Source organism: Callithrix jacchus, chromosome X (assembly GCF_049354715.1).
Source record: "Callithrix jacchus isolate 240 chromosome X, calJac240_pri, whole genome shotgun sequence".
Lineage (NCBI taxonomy): Eukaryota > Metazoa > Chordata > Mammalia > Primates > Cebidae > Callithrix > Callithrix jacchus.
This window is the reverse complement of record NC_133524.1, coordinates 98,219,477-98,242,591: the sequence shown is the minus strand read 5'-3', so window position 1 is coordinate 98,242,591 and position 23,115 is coordinate 98,219,477. Positions and strand designations below refer to the sequence as shown.

The 23,115-nt window shown below is 42.3% G+C and overlaps 2 protein-coding genes across 6 annotated transcripts; one reads left to right on the top strand and one right to left on the bottom strand.

Annotated features, from left to right (window-relative positions):
• Window positions 1–42: 42 nt before the first annotated feature.
• BEX5 (brain expressed X-linked 5) lies at window positions 43–2,268 on the bottom strand. Of its 5 annotated transcripts, none has more exons than XM_035288547.3 (4): window positions 1,359–1,504; window positions 1,211–1,273; window positions 1,056–1,120; window positions 43–626 (listed from the first exon to the last, which is right to left on the bottom strand). In XM_035288547.3, exon 4 carries the CDS (start codon window positions 594–596, stop codon window positions 261–263), a length of 336 nt encoding a protein of 111 aa, XP_035144438.1. In that variant the 5' UTR covers window positions 597–626; window positions 1,056–1,120; window positions 1,211–1,273; window positions 1,359–1,504; the 3' UTR covers window positions 43–260. The 5 variants fall into 5 exon arrangements, 4 of the variants coding, with proteins under 4 accessions (XP_035144438.1, XP_078218827.1, XP_035144436.1 ...); XM_078362701.1 differs by having other exon boundaries at window positions 1,374–1,504; XR_013531497.1 differs by lacking the exons at window positions 1,211–1,273; window positions 1,359–1,504 and adding an exon at window positions 1,813–1,930.
• Window positions 1,638–23,051, top strand: LOC144581012 (T-complex protein 11-like X-linked protein 2). Its single transcript, XM_078362700.1, has 8 exons — window positions 1,638–1,985; window positions 12,738–12,858; window positions 13,563–13,783; window positions 14,862–14,998; window positions 15,246–15,463; window positions 15,562–15,743; window positions 16,494–16,657; window positions 17,565–23,051. Exons 1-8 carry the CDS (start codon window positions 1,798–1,800, stop codon window positions 17,795–17,797), a joined length of 1,464 nt encoding a protein of 487 aa, XP_078218826.1. The 5' UTR covers window positions 1,638–1,797; the 3' UTR covers window positions 17,798–23,051.
• The last annotated feature ends 64 nt before the right edge of the window (window positions 23,052–23,115 follow it).

The following is a 23,115-nucleotide window of genomic DNA, read 5'->3' as shown; positions in this document are numbered from 1 at the left end:
GCGCGTACATATGGTTCTAAATGAAATAGCATATCTATAGACTACTTTTAAATTGCTTTATTAACTTTAAAGTGTGCAATAAACATCTTTCCATGAAAGCTGATGAAAATCCTCTTCTGACAGAAAAACTTCCAGACTAGATCTAAATGCAATCTCTAATCAGAAAATGGCAGAAGAATGTCAAAAGGTTCACATTAAAGGTATACTAGGAAAAATGCAAATTTGGAAAGCAGGGATTTTATGATTATTAACCTCAAAATTCAAGGCATAAGGCAAAACTCATCATGATGATCATGCTGAGGGGGGTCCCCTATAAGAATGCGCAGACTGTACCTCAACTGAAGTTCCCTAATTTTCCTCCTTAGCTCTCTCATCTCCTCCATGAACCGTTCCATATCATCTGCATCTCCGTCTATCATATCAATGTTATCAACAAGCCTATCGGGCACATCCTCTCCAAAATCCTGGGCACGTGGAGCCTGAACCCCTCTAATATTTCCTTCAGGCTCCTGGTCTTCACCACCTCCTAAAGTGGGAGCTTCATTCTGCACTGGGGCCTTCTCCACAACTTTGTTTTCCTTGGGGACATTTTCCATGTTGAGTTTTTTATTTCCTGTTTTTTCTTCCTAGAAGATCAAAAACATAAGAGGGAATGAATACTTGGTAGGATTCAGAGCTCTGTTTGAGAAAAGTTTTCCCAGCTGAGAAACTTTGTGAGCCCTGTAGGGGACACCCCAGACCCAGCGCTGCCCCAAAGCCCACCATTTTCCCTGAAAATCCCTTGCCCAGGCCACTCCTACCACCAAAATGCAGGACGAGTTGCGGGAGGGTGACAATCATAGAAAGACCAGACTTCATTCAGCTCCCTGGGATCCTAATAAGCTCTCCAGGAGTGCCCCTTTACTCCCTTCTTCCCTCATCAGACACAGGCTTGCCGTTTTTGAAGACTCTCCTAAGTTTCTCCTGCACTTAACTCGGGCAGGAAGGGCCGTGAGTCACCAAGATTCTACTCTGATCCTTGATACCCCTACACCAGAGGGCCCCAGGCAACCTACCTGCAGGGATGAGGCAGTCTTTCTCTCTTAGTCTTGAAATCTGCTGCACGAACGTACTAAAAGACCTGAAGACAAATGCGACAATTACCAGGACTGATCATTTGATCAAAGAACCGGTGCTGGGAGTTGATTTATGGTTCTCCTAGTATTAGCACCTTCTGTTTCTCCTCCATCCTGTCTCACGGCTTCTCTTCCCAACCTGTGACAGGCTATCCCACCTTCGAGAAATAGGCATCAAAGATTATTATTTCCAAAACATTTTAACCTCTTCTTTAGGCTCTCATCCCTACTATTTCCTCCTACCTGTCACCAAATTACCATTTCTGGAATGCATCTTGCCGGGCGGGGGAGTTAGAAGAGCTTGCTGAACGGATATGTGGTTTATTCACAGAGAATTTCAATCTAGGTATCCGTCAGGCCCTACTCCTTTGCCCACCATTTTATGCATCAAGATGGACGATAGGGAGGTATGTGGGCATTGCAAACTACGACCTGCTGCGGTCTCTGCGCTTTGTCATTCTCACTCCAGGATCTACAGCAGCGCCGACGCTTACACCGACCTACCTGCTGGGACCAAAAACAGTTTCTCGCTCCTAGCCTCTGTCCCTCAGTCAGAAGCTCGCCCGCCCAACTGCCTCAGTAGGGACCTGCTTTCCAGACCTAATCTCTGTCCCCCTCCTCTGCAGCAATTCCTCTCCTCGGCCCCCGTAGCCTATCATTTCCAGCTCTAAATGGGTAAAGGATGAAGAAAAGATACCTAGAACACAGGCCTAAAACCTTGGTAGGGTCCGCACTCCCCATCCCTTGGTTGCCTGCTGCACCTCCCTCTGGCGGCCATGCAGTAAGCAGGCCATTTCCTAGCAGTCTCCTCCCCCGGCCGGACTCAATCAGACATTGCCTGATCGTCAGCCTCCTAGGAGATCTCAAATGGTATGCATTCTCAATCCGGGCCCCTTGGGAGATCCCCTCCCCAACCGATCCATTTCTCACGCTAAACTGCTGTGTATCTGGAAAGGGGTCGATAATCCAGTCGTGGACCCGCTCTTGTCTTTGCCTTCTGCCGCCCCCACACCGCTCAGAGCCCACCAACCTGCTTAGAGCTCCTGTGGAGTCGGCTTCTACCACTTTCCTCCTTTCCTGGGCAGCTGGTTCGCCTGCCTTCAGAGCAACAGCGAGCCGTCCCACTGCCACCGACGACTACCAGACCGCAACTAGGAGAGACTAATCAACGCGTTGGCTCTGGGTCTCCTAAGGGCCACGTCACTGTGAGCTCAGATTTCCAATTACCATTCATCCCGCAGTGCGGCAGGAGGGTGCGGACGGGACTGTGGGCGGGGCCACCTTTCTCCTGATTCTTGCTTTCTCCACCACCACCCACCCCTCTATTTTTTAATTTAGCGATCCCCAAGACCAAACGGGTCATAATATTTTGTAGTTTGTATTTGGCTTTCTCTGTTTTCTGCTGGAGCTTTTAAATAATCGCTTCCTCCTCTTCTATATCCTTAAACGCACACTTCTCTCACCTTCGCATCCCAGAAAATAAAGCCTTAACAGTTTTGCAGGCCTTTGTCCCAGACTGGAACCCGAAGAAGGGGTGGGGAGCACGAGGCTAGGAAGTCTGGAAAATAGGTAGGAAGTGGCATTCAAAAATTTTTTCACTTCAATTACTTTCCTTTTTGTTTATTTGGGAAGGTGGATCCTTTTGTTTTTCATCAGCATGCATTCATTTTGTTGTTTTTATTACTAGACAATACAATTATTTTCAGTTGAAAAAACAGGATTTTAGTTGTAAAAATATGACAATCTGTTTCGACTGCTGAATCATATTATAAATATAGACCTTCCAGAATGCACTCCCCTACCTCCTTTAAGGACTTTGCCATATAAGGGTGGTTTCTCTTGTGAAGGATCTCTATCTGCACGTCTTTCCATGAGGTGATGCGTTGAGTCTAATAGAGCCTTGCTGGTGGGTTTTCATATCTTGAGAACTTGTGACAAACTGACGATCTCCTCTAAATTGTATTAGTGTAACTTCACCTTACAATAACAGCCCTGAGAATTCAGGACAATAATTTGGGGAAGCCACCCTGACAGATGAAAATGTATTAAGATGGACACATAGAGGGGAAAAACAAACACTTAGGCCTACAGGAAGATGGAGGGTGGGAGGAGGGAGAGGATCAGTTTACGTATGTAACAAAACTGCACATGTACTCCTGAACTTAAAAGTTAAAAATATATTGTGAAATTACAATGTTAAAATAATATTGTACTGGAATAAATATAGAACTAATGAGAAAAGAAAGCCTATTGTCAAACCCAAATATGGAAAAATGCTATTAAATCGATTGAAATATTTTGAATCAGTGGGGAAAGGTTAAATTGAAGAAATTGTGTCAGAATAATCGGCTATTTTGAAAAACAATGAAGTGCCTTATTATTCTCATACACTTAAAAATAAACACTAGATGTTTGCACAAAAAGACATAAAACCATTAAGAATAGAACTTAGCATATTATTTTGTATATAATCTTAGGATGGAAAAGTATTTTAAAATGCAGCACCAGATACTGACAAGACCAAAAGGCAATTGGCTCAGTTCTGCTGGGACCCTCCAAGTCTCAGAAACAATTTAGAGTGCTCCTCAGAATTATACTAACTAGTGAAGAGAAGTTGGGGTATTTTTCTACAGACTTGGCTCCTTTACTGGCGGACGTTACCCTGAGGATGATAAAATCTCTGGCACTTCTAGGTTGTCCTACACCTGGGCTGAGCAAGTTCCCAAGATACCAGAAAAAGCCCTCAGCAAAATTAGAAAACACAGGTACGGTAGAAGGATAATATCAGTTTTATCCCCACTCCAAGAAATATACTATTCACATTTTACTCTAAATCAGTCAAAATATCTCCCTTCAAAAGCAAAGATAATATGCACATATTCGTTTTCTTTTTTTATTATTATACTCTAAGTTCTGTGATACCTGTGCAGCACGTGCAGGTTTGTAGCATAAGTATACATGTGGTAACATTGTTATAGTAAATTAGCAAAGCCCAACTACGTGGTATGTAGCTTTTGATGTGGTAAATGTATTCTTTTGCATTTACTTGAAAAGAGAATCAGGAACTTTACTTTCACATGGAAGAGATAACACATCCATTTCTAGTTTTGCTTCAGGGCAAACAAAATATACACTCCCACAGGGCATCACATTGACCCATTATATCCATGACTTGCTGATCGGACAGGAATAGAAAAATGTGGTTATTACACTAGAGGCCTTTGTAAGACACATGGGCTCTGGAGGGTAGAAGATATGCCCATTACTTTACAGAAATTTTAATAGGTTCAATGGTTGTAAGAATGCCAGGATATCTCCTCCAGAGTAAAAGAAAAGTTACTGCATCTTGCATCATCTCCCACAAAGAAGGAAGTGCATTACTTGGGAGGTATCCTTGGGTGTTGAAGCAACACATTTTATACCCTCTAAGTTATAAAGTAGGATGAATCCAGCAGTAGCCCATTATACAGTGGAAACAGAATATCCTTAATTAAATCCAAGGAAAACCAGAGGACATAGGTTAGGTATATGAGCAGATAGCCCAGATCCCCATGCTACCCACCACAGTTGCACCAGTGCCTCTCCTTTGGTTTGAACCATATGAAAGTATGCATCAAAAAGTGGGCAACGGATATGAGCAGACACTTTTCAAAAGAGGACATTTATGCAGCTAACAAACATATGAAAAAATGCTCATCATCACTGGTCATTAGAGAAATGCAAATCAAAACCACATTGAGATACCACCTCACGCCAGTTAGAATGGCAATCATTAAAAAATCTGGAGACAACAGATGCTGGAGAGGATGTGGAGAAATACGAACACTTTTACACTGTTGGTGGGAGTGTAAATTAATTCCACCATTGTGGAAGACAGTGTGGCAATTCCTCAAGGATTTAGAAATAGAAATACTATTTGACCCAGCAATCCCATTACTTGGTATATACCCAAAGGATTATAAATCATTCTATTATAAAGATGAATTCACATGTATGTTGTGGCACTGTTCACAATAGCAAAGACCTGGAACGAACCCAAATGCCCATCAATGATAGACTGGATAAAGAAAATGTGGCACATATACACCATGGAATACTACGCAGCCATAAAAAAGGATGAGTTCATGTGTTTTGCAGGGACATGGATGAAGCTGGAAACCATTATTCTCAGCAAACTGACACAAGAACAGAAAACCAAACACCACATGTTCTCACTCATAAATGGGTGTTGAACAGTGAGCACACACGGACACAGGGAGGGGAACATCACAAACTGTGGCCTGGGGAACATTACACACTATACACTGGGAGGGCTAGGGGAGGAATAGCAGGGGGTAGGGGGATTGGGGAGTGATAGCATTAGGAGAAATCCATAATGTAGATGACTGGGCAATGGATGCAGCAAACCACTACCATGGCACATGCATACCTATGTATCAAATCTGCATGGTCTGCACATGTACCCCTGAACTTAAACTATAATTATAGATAGATGATAGATAGATAGATAGATAGATAGATAGATAGATAGATAGATGATAGAAAAGAAAGTATGTGGTTCCATATAACCAGTTGAAGGAGGAGGGGAAGCTCAAGCTTGTTTTACTGGATGAGCTTGGCATGTGAAAGTAAGTCAAAATATATGGTGACTGTATTACACACACATTTAGAAATGGTCCTGAAAGGCAGCAGAGAGAGAGAGAGAACATCTTCCCAGTGGGTAGGACTGCAAGCAGCATACGTGATCATCCACTTTTTGTGGAAGAAGAAGTGGTCCATGGTGGTAATATATATGCATTATTGGACAGTAGCCAAAGGTCTGGTGATCTTGTCAGGAGCTTGAAAGGAAAAGATCAGGAAAGGGAAGTATAGAGTAGAGGCATGTGGATAGACATATTGGGAGTGGCATGAAATAGGAAGATTTCTGTATCAATCCTGTTTTAATGTTCACAAGAAAGCATCAATTATGAAAGAGTAACTGAAGAACTCAGCAGACAAAGCGACTTTGGCCTTGACATTAACCAGCATTCATTTCGGTCTTCTCAGGACTGGTTTGATGGGCATCTGAAAGAACTAGCCATGGTGGCAGAAATAGAGGTGATATATGGGCCCAGTATCATAGACTTCTATGTACCAAGACAAGTTAGCTGCTTCCCTGTATGAATATCCAAACTGCAGCAACAGAGATCAAGGCTCTTTCTCAAATATGACGCTATTTATAAAGACCACTTAGCAGTAAATTGACTATGTTGGACCCTTTTCATCCTGGAAGGGTCAGTGGTTCATGCTCACTGGAATATATACCTATTCTGGGCATGGATTTGTGCCTGCACAGCCTCAATAAGCATCTGGGGGATTTGGGGGTTCCTGATCCATAGTCTTGGAATCCCACACAACAGTGCATCTGAACAGGGTAGTCACTTCATCGTAAAGAAGGGGCACAAATGGATCCAGAACAAGAGGATCCACTTCACATATCAAATATTGCACCATCCAGAAGGAGCTGACCTCACAGAACACTTCTAAAGGCAAAGATAAAACACCAATAAAAGTAAACCCTGAAGTAATTGGGTGGCGTCCTCCAGGATGCAGTATATGCATTAAATCACAGACCCTTATGTTAGGCTTTAGATCTAATTGGAAGAATGGGATTAAGAATAAGGGGTGAACTCAGGAGTGTGCCTACTTCTCATCATAGTGGCCCACAATCATCACGGCAGTGGTTTGAACAAGCATTGGACTACTGATGTCAGGAACCAGCAGCCAAGAAGAGGAATCCACATGTGATAGGAGTGATTGACTTTGAATTGTAGGAGGGTGTAGGGCTGCTTTAGTAAAATGAGTAAGAAAGGAATACATATGAAACCAGGTGATCTACTTGAGTGCCTCCTGGTATTCTCTTGCCCCATTTAACTGTGAATGAATAATGTCATTGAAAAGAGTTTGGACACCTCCACAATGAAGGTTTGGTTCACATGACTAGGTAAGCTTCCAAGACAAGTCAAGATAACAACTGTGTGTGAGGGGAATTTCAAATGAATAGTGGAAAGGAAGAGAATAATTACCAGTTCTGGACCAGAAACTAAGTTCAGCAATACAGGCTGTAGTGTGTCCCACTATTGTCCCTCTTCAAAGTTTCCCTTCATAAAGAGAAGGCCAAAGGAATAAGGAAGGAACTGTTCCATGAAGCTGAATGGAGAAATAGATCTGTGCAGTACAAAGGCAGACTGTGGTAACTATGAAAATGTGCTACTCAGATCACCAGCTATAGGGAGCATAGTTGCTTGATGGTCTCAACTGCTGCCCCTTGGGACCAACCATTGCATTTGCACCAAAGCCATGCTTCCCTCAGACTTCTCCCAGATAATCACTGAATGGGAAATAGTAGTGCAGGTCAGTTCTTTAGAGATGAGGAACTCCTCTAACAGGCAACTTTGTCTCATGGTATCCCTATCAACCTGTCAGAAACCTTAGAACTGTGGGACAGTCTGAAAGTATTTCTACCCATCTTAATTTTTTCCTTCCTCTTCTTTCTTCACAAACATCATTTCAGCATTATGATCGGGAGGTTCTTCCTGCCTTCTGCTCCTCCCCTTCTCCCCCTTTTCCCATAATTAATCTCTTTCACAGGAGTCTTGGTGTCTGCTTCTCAGGGAACCTGAACTAACATGTGTACTAATAAAAGTATTGTTTAGAATCACATGATTATATATTGGGAAACATCGCATCCAAAGAAAATTCACCAAATATCATGGCTATATCAAAAATAAAGCAGTAATAGTTGTTTATTTTATTTTAAAGGTTACTGAATATAGGCCAGGCACAGTCGCTCCTGCCTATAAACCCAGCATTTTGGGAGGCCAAGTCCAGTGAATCACTAGAGCTCAGGAGTTCAAGACCAGTCTGGGCAGCATGATGAAACTATGTCTCTATAAAAAATACAAAAGTTAACTGGGTGCGATGGTGTGCATCTGTAGTCCCAGCTACTCAGAAGGCTGAGGTGGGAGGATCACCCAAGGCCAGGAGCAATAATCACAGTCCATCATTAGCAACAGAGTGACACCTTGTCTCAGAAAAAACAACAACAAAAGAAAGTTACAAATTTTTTTTTCATTTTCCTTCTTTAATTTTTTTATTCTAATTTCAGGGGTACATGTGAAGGTTTGTTATATAGTTAAACTTGTTTCATGGGAGTTTGTAGCACACATTATTTCCTTACCCAGGTATTAAGCCTAGTGTCCATGAATTATTTTTCCTGATCCTCTCCCTCCTGCTAACCTCCACTTTCCAATAGTCCCCAGTGTGTGTTGTTCGCCTCTATGTGTCCATGTGTTCTCATCATTTAGCTCTCAGTTATGTCAGAACATGTGATATTTGATTTTCTGTTCTGCGTTAGTTTGGCTAAGGATAATGGCCTCCAGCTCCATCCAAGTGTCTGCAAACGATATGATTGTGTTCTTTTCGTGGCTGCACAGTATTCCATGGTGTGTATGTGCCACATTTTATTTATCCAGTCTATTATTGATGGCTATTTAGGCTGATTTCATGTCTTTGCTATTGTGAATAGTGCTGAAATGAACATACATGTGTATGTGTCTTTATGACAGAACAATTTATATTACTTTGAGTATATATCAAGTAGCGAGATTGCTGGGAAAAATGGTAGTTCTGTTTTTCAGTCTTTGAGGAATCTCCACCTTGTCTTCCACAATGGTTGAAGTAACTTACACTCCTCAGCAACAGGGTACAAGTGATGCTTCCCCACCCCCAACCCCTGCAGCCTCACTATCAGGTTATTTTTTGACTTTTTATTAATAGCCATCCTGACTGGGATGAGATGCAATCTCATTGTGGTTTTGATGTGCATTTCTCTAATGATCAACGATGCTGAGTTTTTTTTCATGGTTGTTGGTCTGCATGTATATCTTCTTTTGAAAAGTGTCTGTCCACCTACTTTGCCCACTTTTTAACAGGTTGTTTTTTTTTCTGTAAATTTAAGTTCTTTATAGATGCTGGATATTAGACCTTGTCAGATGCAGTTTGCAAAAACTTTCTCCCACTCTGTAGGTTGTCGTTCTGTTGATAGTTTCTTTTGCTGTGCAGAAGCTATTTAGTTTAACTAGATCTCCTTTGTCAATTTTTGTTTTTGTTGCAATCACTTTTGGCATCATCATCATCATGAAATCTTAGCCCGTTCCTATGTCCAGAATGCTATTGCCTAGATTAGCTTCCAGAGTTTTTATAGTTTTGGGTTTTACATTTAAATCTTTAATCCATCTTGAGTTGATTTTTGTATATGAAGTAAGGATGGGGTCCTGTTTCAATCTTCTGCATATGGCTAGCCAGTTCTCCCAGCATCATTTATTAAACAAAGAATCCTTTTCATGTAGCTTGGTCTTGTCAGCTATTCAGAAAAGCAGATATTTGTAGGTGTGTAGCCTTATTTCTGGGTTCTTTATTATGTTCCATTGTTCTGTTTGTCTGTTTTGATATCAGTACCATGCTGTTTTGTTTACTGTAGCCCTGCAGTATAATTTGAAGTCAGGTACCATGATGTCTCCAGCTTTGTTCTTTTTGCTTAGGATTGCATTGGCTATTCAAGCTCTTTTTCGGTTCTGTATGAATTTTAACATAGTTTTTTTTCTAGTTCTGTGCATAATGTCAATGGTACTTTAATAGGAATAACATTAACATTGACTTTATAAATTGTTTTGGGCAGTATGGCCATTTTAATGACACTGAGTCGTCCTATCTGTAAGCACGGATTTTTTTTAAAAAAAATTGCTTTGTCATCTCTGATTTCTTTGAGCAGTGTTTTGTAGTTCTATGTGTAGAGATCTTTCACCTCCCTGGTTAGCTCTACTCTTAGGTATTTTAATTTTTTTGTAGCAATTGTGAATGGGATTGCATTCCTGATTTGGATTTTGGCTTGACTGTTGTTTGTGTATAGTAATGTTAGTGATTTCTGCACATTGATTTTGTATCCTGAGAATTTGCTGAAGTTGTTTATCAGCTTAAGAAGATTTGGGACTGAGACTATGGGGTTTTCTAGATATAGGATCATGTCATCTGGAAGCAGGGATAGGCTGACGTCCTGTCTGCCTAGTTAGATGCTCTTTATTTCTTTTTCTTGCTTAATTGCCTGGCCAAGACTTCCAACATTATGCTGACTATGAGTGGTGAGAGAGGGCATTCTTGTCTTGTGCTGGTTTTCAAGGGGAATGTTTCCAGCTTTTGCCAATTCAGTATGATGAAGGCTGTTAGTTTGTCATAGATGACACTTATTATTTTGAGGTATGTTCCTCCAATGCCTAGTTTATTGAGAATTTTTAACATGAAGAGGTGTTGAATTTTATTGAAAGCCTTTTCTGCATGTATTGAGATGATCATGTGGTTTTTGTCTTCATCTCTGTTTATGTGATTTATCATAATTATTGACTTGCGTATGTTGAACCAACCATGGACCCCGGGATAACACCTGTTTGATTGTGGTGGATGAGCTTTTTAACCGCTGCTGGACTTAGTTTGCTGGTAGTTTGCTGAGGATTTCCACATCAGTATTCATCAAGGATATATATATAAGCCTAAGATTTTTTGTTGTTTTATTGTGTTTCTGCCAGGTTTTGGTATCAGGATGATGCTGGCCTCATAGAATGAGCTAGGGAGGAGTCCCTCCACCTTAACTTTTTGGAATAGTTTCAGCAGGAATGGTACCAGCTCTTCTTTGTGTATCTGATAGAATTCAACTATGAATCCTTCTGGTCCTGGGCTTCTTTTGGTTGGTAGGCTAATTTTTTACTGACTCAATTTTAGCTTGTTATTGGTCTGTTCAGGAATTTAATTTTTTCCTGGTTCAGTCCTGGGATGTGTATGTGTTCAGGAATTTATTTATATCTTCCAGATTTTCTAGTTCACAATGTGCACAGTGGTGTTCATAATATTTATTCTCTGATGGTTATTTGTATTTCTGTGGGGTCAGTAGTAATATATCCTTTGCTGTTTCTGATTGTATTTATTTGAATCTTCTCTTTTCTCTTCTTTAGTCTAACTAGTGGCCTATCTATTTTATTAATGTTTCTCAAAAACACCTCCTGGATTGGTTGATCTTTTGAATGGATTTTTGTGTCTTAGTCTCCAGTTCAGCTCTAATTTTGGTTATTTTTTGTCTTCTGTTAGCTTTAGGATTAGTATGCTTTTGAGTCTCTAGTTCTTTTAGTTATGATATTCGTTGAGATCTTTCTACCTTTTCGAGGTGGACGTTTTCCTAAATTTCCCTATTAATACTACCTTAGCTGACATAAAGTTAAGTGAGTTACTGTCTTTGCCATCAAAAAGCTTCTGTAGGGAAGATAGTCAAATAGCTATTGAATAGAGTGACAAGTCATCTCATATCTATCTAGTGTGTGGAATTCTATGTAGTGCTCAGCTTCCTAGGGAAGGTCGGTGAACTTTCCTAATAAGGTAATACCTGAGTTGAGTCTTTTCAGGTGGTTTAGGAGAGAAGGAACTCTCCTGGAAGAAGAAATGTCATTTCAGAGGCATAGAGGGTTGGAAGGCAATTATATATTCATTATAAGTGGACTGTTATTGTTAGAGCACAAGGAATAGGAGGAGAAAGGAAGTTAAGGTAGGAGAAGTGGCAGAATAAGATCGTGAAGGGTCTTAAAGGCCATGTACACTGCTGGTGATAGGCAACTTCTGAAAAACTTAAAATGACTATGCTATTATGATCAGATTTGTATCTTGAAAAACTAATTGATTTTATTAAAAATATGTGTCATTGTTGGGGTAAAGTTTTATGGGTATAAGGTGGCTAATAGACTATAGCAATAGCTCACGAAAGAGATGATACTGGGCGGGGACTGATTCCAGAGATATTTAGGAAGTAAAATCCCTGGAATTTGGTAACTCAGTGGATAAGACATGAGGGGAAAGGAATTAAGAAGGACTACAGTACACCTCAGATGGATAAAAGTTGAACTTTTACAGGTTAGATTGTTGTGTTAGAGGAGAAACTTTGAATTTTTGTTTCATATATTTTAATCACTTGTATATTTGTAAATAAAATGCATACATTACTATAATATTTTCTAAAGAGAAAAAGTCTCTGGTTTCTGGTTACAGAACAAAACATACATGAGTAACAAATTTAAAGGAGAACGATAAAGAGTTCAGTTTTGGGGTTGCTGAAGTTAAAGTGTCTCAAAACACCTTCAAGTATTATCGAGAGGTAAAATTTTTTCCCAGATTTCAGGCCTGAAGGAAATAGCATCTGGTTCAAAGGTTTAAGTGTATGGCAGTGGAAAGTAAGTCACATATCCAGGCTACATGCAGAACTAGGGTTAGAAACTGGGGCCTCAACTCCTAGTTTATGATTCTTCCTGCTGCAGGAAGAGAGCATCTCTGGAACCATGAGTTACTCTTCTGAGAGAATGTAGCCAGTGCTTTTCCATCTGAGACTAACTTCAGTTTATTCAGCCCTTCTCAAGGCTAAACAAACATAGGTCCTCCTAGCCTATCAATGTAATGGTCTTTCTTAATTTTAAATGCTGTTTGGGAGATTATGATCCTGTATGAATTCTCTAGGCAAAGAGAAATCTGCTCATTTAACCCTTCTTACAGTGTGGAGGGCACATTCGCAGAGACAATGCGCAATGCTTTTTGGACCCATCTGAAAGAACAGCTATTGAGTACTCCTCCTGACTTTACCTGTGCTCTTAGACTTCTAAAAGAAATTAAGGAGGTGAGTAACCAACCTCCCATTCGTGGATGGGAAGTTCCTGGGCATCTCAAAACTTTGGATTGTCAATGGCTATGAATATCTTAAGTAGCATACTTTTTAAAGTGGCCTACTACTTAAACAGATAGGATGGGGCAGCTTCCGTTTTATTTGTATAAGATGAAACTTGACAATTGAGCAATTACTGTAACAATATATAATTCAATTAAACAAATTCTTACTGAAGCCCCACTATGGTCTATGTGTTTCAGAAACACAGAGATGAATAAGAAAGCCCTTGCCCACAAGGAACTTACATTTTTGGGTCAAAAGGCTATTTCAATTTTATCCTCACACTTTGGAGCAAAACAATCTAAAAATGTCCTTACCCTTTATTAAGAATACCTCATCTCCTTGTGGTGGTGTGTATTTCATATTTCTTGTATCCCACACATTTAAAGTCACATTCTTGTTTTTATTTATATGTTTAACCTCATTCTACCTAAACAATAATAATGACTACTACTATAAGTGATCCCAGTGAAACCTTGAATGGTAATTGTCCTCTAAACAGAAAGAAATCATACTCTCTAGGAAACCTATAGACTCGGTTTTCTGACCCCCAGAAGACATAATCTGGGGTGGCTTTGGCCTAAGAGCGTAGTTCATTGGAGAAAGTTTGGGGTTCTAAACAGAACTTGGCTCCTTTGATTTCCTTTGTTGGGCAGATCTTGCTGTCACTGCTATTACCACGGCAGAGCCGCCTAAGAAACGAGATAGAAGCAGCTCTGGACACAGATCTTCTCAAGCAGGAAGCAGAACATGGGGCCCTGGATGTCCCTCGTCTTTCTAACTACATTCTCAATTTGATGGCCCTGCTATGTGCACCAGTTCGAGATGAAGCAGTGCAGAAACTAGAGACCATAACAGATCCAGTGCGGTTACTGAGGTGAGAGTCTAGATGTTCTGTCCCCCAAATCTGCCTTAGACACTGTGCTAGAGAACTCTGAGCAAGATACTGTGATATAGTCCCTGTCCTATCTGGCTCTTGTGTACTGACGACCTGACTGGCACCTTTTCTCCTTTCTGGATAATTGGCTTTTACTTTCTAAGGATAGCCTCTCAGGGTTCCTTCGATGATCTTTGGATCAGTTGGGCCTCCTTTATGTCATGATATTGTTAAGACATTAAGGTACAGTAATTCTTTCTCCTATAGATTGCAAATTGCCTTTTCCTAGATGTTCTCCTGTTCGTCCCAACTGAAACCCTGTGAGGGGACAGGACAGAGGATTATCCGTGTTTCACAGCTAGAAGAACCAGGACCTGCAAAAGTAAAACGATCTGCTGAATGAGCTAGAAATTCAGTCACCCACATCCCAACTACCCACATAGTAATTGTTAACGCCTTGGTGATTTCCTTCCACTTTTTTCAAGGTGACAGAATGACTGCAGGGGGAAGAGCTCAAATCCAGTAGTTAACATGTCAGGAGGTATAACTGTCCTTAGTTTTGCCATCGACTCACTCTATGGTCTTGGGTCACTGGCCACAGTACCATCATTCATAAGTTGAAGTAGGACTGTTTGTTTTTAAGGCTTCTTTTTTTTTTTTTTTTTTTTTTTTTGCTTTTGAGATGGAGTTTCGCTCTTGTTACCCAGACTGGAGTGCAATGGCACGATCTCGGCTCACCGCAACCTCCGCCTCCTGGGTTCAAGCAATTCTCCCGCCTCAGCCTCCCGAGTAGCTGGGACTACAGGCGCGCACCACCATGCCCACCAGCTAATTTTTGTATTTTTAGTAGACACGGGGTTTCACCTCGTTGACCAGGATGGTCTCGATCTCCTGACCTCGTGATCCACCCGCCTCGGCCTCCCAAAGTGCTGGGATTATAGGTGTGAGCCACCGCGCCCGGCCTTCAGGCTTCTTCTAACTCTCAAGTACTCTGCTTTTATGGCTCCTTGCTTGGATTCCACCCTTTCACACTAGATTTCCTTTAATAGTGTAAATGTTCTGTTTCTCCCTATGGCAGGGGCATCTTCCGTGTTCTGGGCCTAATGAAAATGGGCATGGCGAACTATACCATCAAGAGTTTTCGACCCTACCAGCAGGAGCATTCCATCCAGCATGAACAAGCTAAATTTCAGGAACTCCTTGATAAGCGGCCCAGTATGTTTAAAATCTAAGGGCAGGAGAGGGGAGATTTGATCTTGGGTCTGCCTTCCTATAGCAGTAGAGACTATTTTCTATTTTTTGAATAGAATGTTTCTTCCTCGGACAAGGGGTAGGGAGAAGGAGTGTTTTGCTAAGACAGAAAGACCTACAAAAACACGTCTTTATTGACCAAGAGCATGTCTCAAAGCCTTTGTCTTTAAGCCCTGGGATTTTAAGATGCATATTCCCTTCTCTGTCGTAGGTCTCCTCAGTTATACCACAAAATGGCTAACCAAAGCAGCCACAGACATCACTATGCTATGTCCGAGTTCTTCTTACTCACCTGGCTCCTCCTGCACGGCGTGTTCACTTCCAAACCGGGCAGCTTACGACTCCGAGCCGCCCAGTCCAACAACGGTGCTATACCAAGGCTACCTCAACCTCCTCTGCTGGGATCCTGAAAACGAAGAATTCCCCGAGGTAGGGATGTGTGTTGGGGCATTGCCCGATTCTATTGTATTCGGTGCCTGCATTTGAACTCTCCTCTTCTGATGGGCTATCCTTCGCTCCCACACCAGACTCTGCTGATGGACAGGATCCGGCTCCAGGAAATGGCATTCCAGTTGCACCAGTTAACCATTCTGGACTCAGTCTTGCTAGTGGCCAGAAGTTTCTCTAGTGGAGTTTTATTCAGCTCACCTGAATTTGTGGATAGACTGAAATGCATCACCAAGGCCCTGACTGAGGAATTAATCTCCAGGTGAGATTCACAGATCTCTGTTAAAGAGGAAAATGTGTGGTATTTGGGACATAGGCTGGTAATGTTAATAGTTAATACAATTATTGCTTATTCTTCATCACAAACCACACAAAGGCCTTTGGGAACCATCTCCAAGTATTTTGGTGTCTTTGATAAGTTGTATTGAGGGTTGGGATACAAAAATAAAACATTTTTCCAGAGGAGAGTGTGGAAGCCAGTTTGCCACAAATATCCCTTATGTGCTTGCTATCAGTGAGTCATTATATCCTTGATTGAATGACAGTGGATTTGTGCTATGCATATCCAGAAGTTGGTCAGTGATATTGACCATTCACTGCATGTAGGGGCAGGGATACTGTAACAAGGTAAAAGGAGGAGTTGGAAGTCAAGGCATCTCAATATATGTGCAATTTAATCGATGGAGTAGGAGAAAAACCATGAAAAATACCCAATAGGAACTTAAAACAATATTTAAATAAAGTTGATGGGAGTGGAGAATGCTGAGTGGATCCAAGGATGGCACTGAACCCTTGCCCAATTTACTTTGTTTTCTTTGAAGTGGCATATGGTACTGTATGCTTGGATCAGGTGGTACCTTGCGGGTTTATTTCACTTGCCCAGTGGCTAATGCTGTCTTCTGGTGGCAGAGATCTGGAATTCTTGCTGGGATAGGTCTGGCTTCTGTTATGAGGCTCTCTGGGCTTTGCCCCTCTGCCTGGCCCACTCTGCCTTCTGCCCTTCATTATCTAGGCCCGAAGAGGCTATGCTGAGTGTGAGTGAACAGGTGTCTCAGGAAATCCATCAAGGCCTCAAGGACGTGGGCCTCACTGCTCTGAGCAGTGAAAATACAGCATCTCTTCTAGGCCAACTCCAGGACATCGCCAAGAAAGTGAACTGCATTCGTAGCGTCGTTGGTAAGAATCCCCATGGTCGTGTTGCAGAAAAGTGGCAAGAATGTGGGGGGTGGGCAGGGAGACCTTACCCTGAAAGTGAGTTACCTACCCATTTAAAAATGAAAAGGCATGATCATTTGGAAAGTATTTTAGCTTTAGTTTCCTCGTCTATAATGTGCACGATTCTAATAGATCTTCTTCTGTTTGAAGAATGCGTATGTGGTTTGAAGGTGGCTCTGCACCCAAGATCTGTGACTCACAGGGGTGGGATACTGTTGCACTAACCCCACGGAGTTATTCCTGGTCATTTTCTAACTGTCAGCCAAGATATATGGAGAAGCCCTTTCTCTATCCTATGCTTTAAGCTACCACGTGGGTCCGTACTACTCTCCATGGAAGCGGTGCTGAATTAGGCTGTAGGACATGTTCCATGCTGGAATGGAAGCAGTGAATTTGGCCACCTGCTTTGAAGTTTAGCATCTGATCATAGTCTGCATTGGGATACAAAAATAAAACATTTTTCCAGAGGAGAGTGTGGAAGCCAGTTTGCCACAAATATTCCTGGGCCTGAACTTGGTGCACTGGCTGCAACATGTGTCGTTACTTTCAGGTACTAGGCCTACGGTCCTCTCGTTAAGTTAAACGTGCACTGGGATCCCGTGTACAGCTATATAAAGTAATCTTAGGAACCGCCAGAAATTTACTAGCTCGGCCTCTTTTGATCACACACTGTCCTTTGGGAGCTTGATGGCATTCCCTTCCCCCAGACAAACAAAAATTTCATGTATATGGTTTACCCAAATGAGTGAAGAGGTCAGTGAATAACTCGGTTAACATAAAACTTTGGTGAGCAGATAGTGCAAAGGCATTGTGAATTTCTTCTGAACCTTCTTTGTTCCTCTTTTCACTGTTTTCCCCCTGCTCATAGATCAGCGGATCCGTTTGTTTCTGAAATTCTGTTTGCTGCATGGCATGAAGGAGTCTCTGCTACACTTTCCTAGAGGCCTCATTCTCATTGAAAGAGAGTTGGCAGAACTGGGCTGGAAGTTTGTCAGTCTGATGCACCATAATCAGCAGGTATTTAGCCCATACTATGCTGGTATCCTAAAAAGCATCATCCCTCCAGCTCAAGCACAAGAAACAGATGTGGAGCCTGTCTGATAGTGCTGGACCCCAGCCATGGCAAAGGGAACCCAGGAGAGAGAGGTCAGCATGTTTCTGCTATGACATCACCTGCAGCTAGTGAAACAATCAGCCGTCTTCCTCGTTACAGCCAGGACACTGGGATGCAGGAGTCAAGCATATGAACACCATCTGGCCCAATCCCCTTGACTAATAAACTTCTGAGCTGCAAGTAAATTTCAGTTCCTCCTGTGCTCTAGCTGAAGCCTGGTTTTGCACCCTCATCCCCTAACTAGCTGAGTGAGAATCCAGTGGGCCCTCCGCTTTCCCTTCGCCGGCTGATCATTCTTCGGTATTCTGGCCTGAGCCAGAATCAGGGCATCAGGTACTGATAAGGGAAAAACCTGGGACTGTATACAATAATGCCCCCAACTCCCCCCAAAAAATGGGGAAGAGCTAAAAGAACAAAGAGTGACCTGGACAAGTCCAGCTTGATAAGCAGATGAATTGATTGGGACTTACGTATAGGGCATTCCTGGGTGGCAGCAGGACAGCTCTGGGGATCTGCACTGCCACTCACCTGCAAGCAGCTTTTAAGCTAATTTTCTGGCTCTTTGCCTTCCATATGCAATGAGACTCTTTTTCTTGGTATGTTTCCCGGTACCCTCCGGGATGTTTTGGTTTTCGGGGACACATCGTCTCCTCAGCGGGGCACCATGCATGGCCTTGGATCACCACCTGGCCTTCAGGGTTCAGGCAGCAGACATACAGCCTTAGGTAGTCTGGTGGGGGAGAGGAGTAACTCATTACCCTACAGGTACCAGCATCATTTTCTCCAGTGAAAAATCATTCCCTTGAGGGCTGGGAAAACTCTTTTTGGGATTATCCAGAGAATGAATATAAGGGCTTCTGGAAGTCAGAAATTCACTGAATTCCAGATGAAGAGAAGACATAGAACTCCCATTTATAGCACCACATTTCCTTATAATTTTCAAGGATACAGCAATAGTAAGAGTTCCCAACTACTGTTCTAGCATGTGGTTTGAAGCAGTATGAAAACTGGGGATTGGTTGAAACTTGATATTGTCTGGCAACAAGCATTCAGCTAAGGACAGGTCTTGGCTTCCATGGGACTTCTCTTTCCTTCCAGTGATTCTAGGAGTCTGGCTTGGAACCTCTGATAATGACAGTAAACCCAAGCAATTAGGTCAGTGAATGTCATATCAGGTTCACCCCTGGTCCTATTTCTACAGCTGAATGAATCTTCTCTTTCCGCATCTCTAGGCTTAGAACATCTTGTTCTTCTTGACAGAATCGATGTGAGTATTCAAGAGTGGGGCAGCTGCCATGCTTCTTCCCGCTCCTACTCTGGGACTCCAACTGCCAGGTTATGAACATCAGCTGACTTGCATCACAAACGATAAATGTTCTTGGTCCACAAGGACTTGGGCTTGTTTTTAGAGATTGCAGCAGTTTATCCCATCATTCTTAGGCCAAGTGCAGCCGACAAGCAGCAATCTAGAAAATTAGGGGAAAAAAATAGGTTTCGATCTGGACTAGGTTTGGATTTAGAATGGACGGGGGAATATAGCAGCTTACTTACGGGATAGGCCCAAACTGGGTGAAAAAAAAAAATTAGTGTCCGCGTTATTTTGGAGGAGGAAGGAGCTGAGTGCAATTTACTCAGTCCAAGAAAATTAACAGATTAGATTGGAGTTCCATGAGTCCCAAGGGAACCACCTAATGGCTTTCCTAGAGGATGGATACTAGACGGGTGCCATAGCTGGGGAAACAGTTCTATTTTTACCTTGGCTGGAGATGAGGCACACAGGCAAGCTGTGGAGGGGATCATTCAGGTGTTCTAATCTTGTGACTAGATAGTTTCAGGACAGAGACCATGGCAGATGAAAGTTTCATGTTTAATAAATTGGCAGTGAGCCTTGCCTAGTCAAATTTTCTAATCTGACTGGACAATATTAATACAATTTAAAAAAAAATATTAATTCCGGAAGGCAGATTATCTTGCAGACAAATGTGCTCTGAAGGGATCCCTATGGAGATGACTTTGGGCTGCAGTGAAACTTTGCTTCATGCTTTATAATTACAATCTGATTTGTCTTGATTTCTTAGAGATTTTGAGTTTATTGATCCTCTTGTGCTTCCACATGGAGGAAATGGGAATCCTGGTCCTAAGAAAGGAAAGATAGCTCCACTCAATTCTGTTCACCCTTTAGGAATGGGTGGATGGACAGTTAGATAGATAGATGGAACATGCACATGGTTAAAAATGACATACAGCACAGAGAAAATTCAGTTTCTTTCCCACCTTTGTATCTCATTTCTCCTACTGAGAGGAAACTATTACCAGACAGTCAGAGGTTCCAGAGACTACAACGTGGATATCTTTGGAGGCCATTATTTAGCTTAACACATTCTCCTCTCTAACTCACCAAAATTCATGTTCATTCTACACACAAATTACGTTTGCCTCACCTGAATATCCCCAGAAGTCTTAACACGTGACACACCAACTCGAGTCGAAAATCTCATCTGTAAATCTAAGCTAGGTATGAGACAGACTCTGGGTGTGATCCTTCCTGAGGCAAAATTTCTCTTCATCCGTGGCCATGCGAACTAGAAAAAGAAGTTACCTCTTTTTGATTGTAGTGGTGACTCAGACACAGGATGATAGTTATAGACAGTCACCCTCCCAATGGGAAAAACTGAAAGCAAGCAAAAAGTTACCAGCTCCAGGCCAACTTGAAATCTAATCAGGTAAACTCCCTTAGGTTTCAAGGCCTGGGAATATTCCTGTGTGGCTAGAGGCTCTGCCCTCTATGCCTGAGGCTCCACCCTTTAAGTGGACAGAGCCAGGCTCTGTCCTCAGAGTCATCTTTTTGTTTTGAAGAGTAATACATGTTTGCAGCAGAGTACTTTTATCAGCCTGTTTCTTGCCTGTAGAACTCTGGAAGTCCAACAGCCTTCTTTTATTTCATCCTCTGTCACTTTAGTTCAAGTTGGCAGTGTTTCTGCTGGCATGGCATTCTTTAAAAACCTCATGTGTTAAGGATTCTTTCCATTGGACAAGAGGATCCTTCACAGATCTTTCCTGGATAATCTTATCTATATTCCTAGATTCCGTTGAGATGATTGAGTGGATACATGAGTCACATGCATAATTTCATGTAACCCTGTGAATATTCTGATCTTTTTATTCTTTCAAAGCTCTTGCAAAAGATTCTCCAGCCATATCCTTGGCTTTCTCCTTAGTGCATGTTTTCCTGAGAGTAAATCTCCTAACTTTAGCATTTTGTGCAGTCTGAATAGGCTGAGAATTTCCCACGTCTTAAAGTCTTGGATCCTTTTTGCTTAATATATCTCATCCCTCAGTTTCTCTTCTTATTCTTGTATTATACCATAGGCACCACTAAGAAACCAGGCCACAGCTTCAACACGTTACTGGAAAGTCTACTCAAATACATACTCAGATTCACCCCTGATAAGTTCTGCTTTCCACACAAATGTAAGGCAAGACTGAGCTGAGCTTTCTGCCACCATGTGACAAGAATGCCCTGTCTTCCAGTTCCAAAAACATGTTTCTTACTTCTTTCTGAGCCCTCAGCAGCAGTGCCTTTATCACCCATATTTCTACCAACAGTCTGTGATCATTTAGGTATTCTCTAAGACAATAAAGGCTTTCTTTGCTGCACGAATCCCTCCCTTCTGCCACATTCTTTATTGAGATAGAATTCACACGACAAAAAGTTTCCTGTTTTAAAAGATACAATTCAGTCTTTCTTTTCAGTGCACTCGCTGTGTTGTGCGATGTTCCCCATAATCTATTTTGATAACATTTCCATCATTCTAAAAAGAAATCCTATACCTAATCAGCCGTCAGATTCCTGCCCCAACCCCCAGTGGTTACTAATCTCCATTACCAGAAGCTCCCCTGTGGGTGGTATTCCTTGTGGCCTCACAGTGGCTTAACCCCGGGATAAGTCCGGCAAGGGAGGTTAGCAAAGCAATGCACTGTGGCTGACCACTGTCTACCTAGTGCTAAAGTGGCGGCTGCCCTCCCAAGGCGAAGACCTTGGCAGCAGAGAAAGTAGTTAAGAAGGAAGTTTTTTTCTTCTGAGAGGCAAAGTCTCTAGAAGTGTGGGAAGGTCTCTCTGCATGCGGTACCACATAAGGACCTCAAATCCCAAGGCTAGAGAGGAGGTAGAGAGCCTCAGTGACTGGAATCTATGTATTGCCAATTTCTTTATGCCAACTTGAGGCTTAAAGAGTGGTTGGGAAGGTTTTGTTTCGATTTCCCAGCTGCAGAATCTTCCGTCTGCCTGGCTTCTGGGCCTTTAGGGCTAGCTGATCGGCCACCTTATATGCCCGCCCCAAGGTCAGAATGGTCTCCTGAGTCAGATCCTGGGAGGTAACACATCACAACCGAAGTAATTTGGGGGTTTAGAGGCTGTTTCTTCCCTTTCTGATGCCTGTCCTGTGTCACCATGCCCCTATGCAGAGCGCAGGCACAGGCATAATCTGGACCAGAGAGATTATTACGCTGGCAGTGTGAGCTACAGTTACGCCATCTGTAATTAAATTGCCCCAGTTAGTCTTCAAAAGAAGCCCTTGAGATCGGTTGCATTATATGCCAGTTTTTACAGCTGAGGAATTAGGCACAGTGAAAGTTGGACAAGATCATACAGCTACTGAGTGACTGAGCCCAGAATCAGATGGAGGCAATCTGTTACCAGAGCCTCTACTCCTAAACACCCCACTGCCATCAGGCAGGTGGTAAGTTTGGGACACACATAAGGTCCCAGTGATGCCGGGAGTGCCAAGAGTTGTCTGAGTTCCGGAGCCACAGATCTTTTGGAAAACACCATTTTCCCTGACACTGAACAGCAGCATGCACCGCAGTTACTAAGGGCAGCAGGGAGCTCTGTGAGAGGTGGATTACAAGGTGGATTAGCTTGCTGGGGCTTCTGTGATAAAGTGTACAAACTGGGTGGCTTAAACAACAAACACGCATTTTCTCACAGTTGTGGAGGCTAGACATCTGAAATCAAGGTGTCAGCAGCACTGATTCCTTGTGAGAGTGGTGAGGGAACGATCTGTTCCAGACCTCTCTTCTTGGCTTAGAGATGGCTGTGTTCTCCCGACGACTGTTCACATTACTTTCACTTTGTGCATGTCTTGTACAAATTTCCCCCTTTTATACGGACACTGGTATGACCTCATCTTAATTAATCACAACTGCAACAACTCTACTTTCTAATAAAGTAACATTCTGAGGTACTGAAGGCTAGCTCTTCAACATACAAAATGTTGTGGGGGGCACAATTCAACCCGTAAACAGA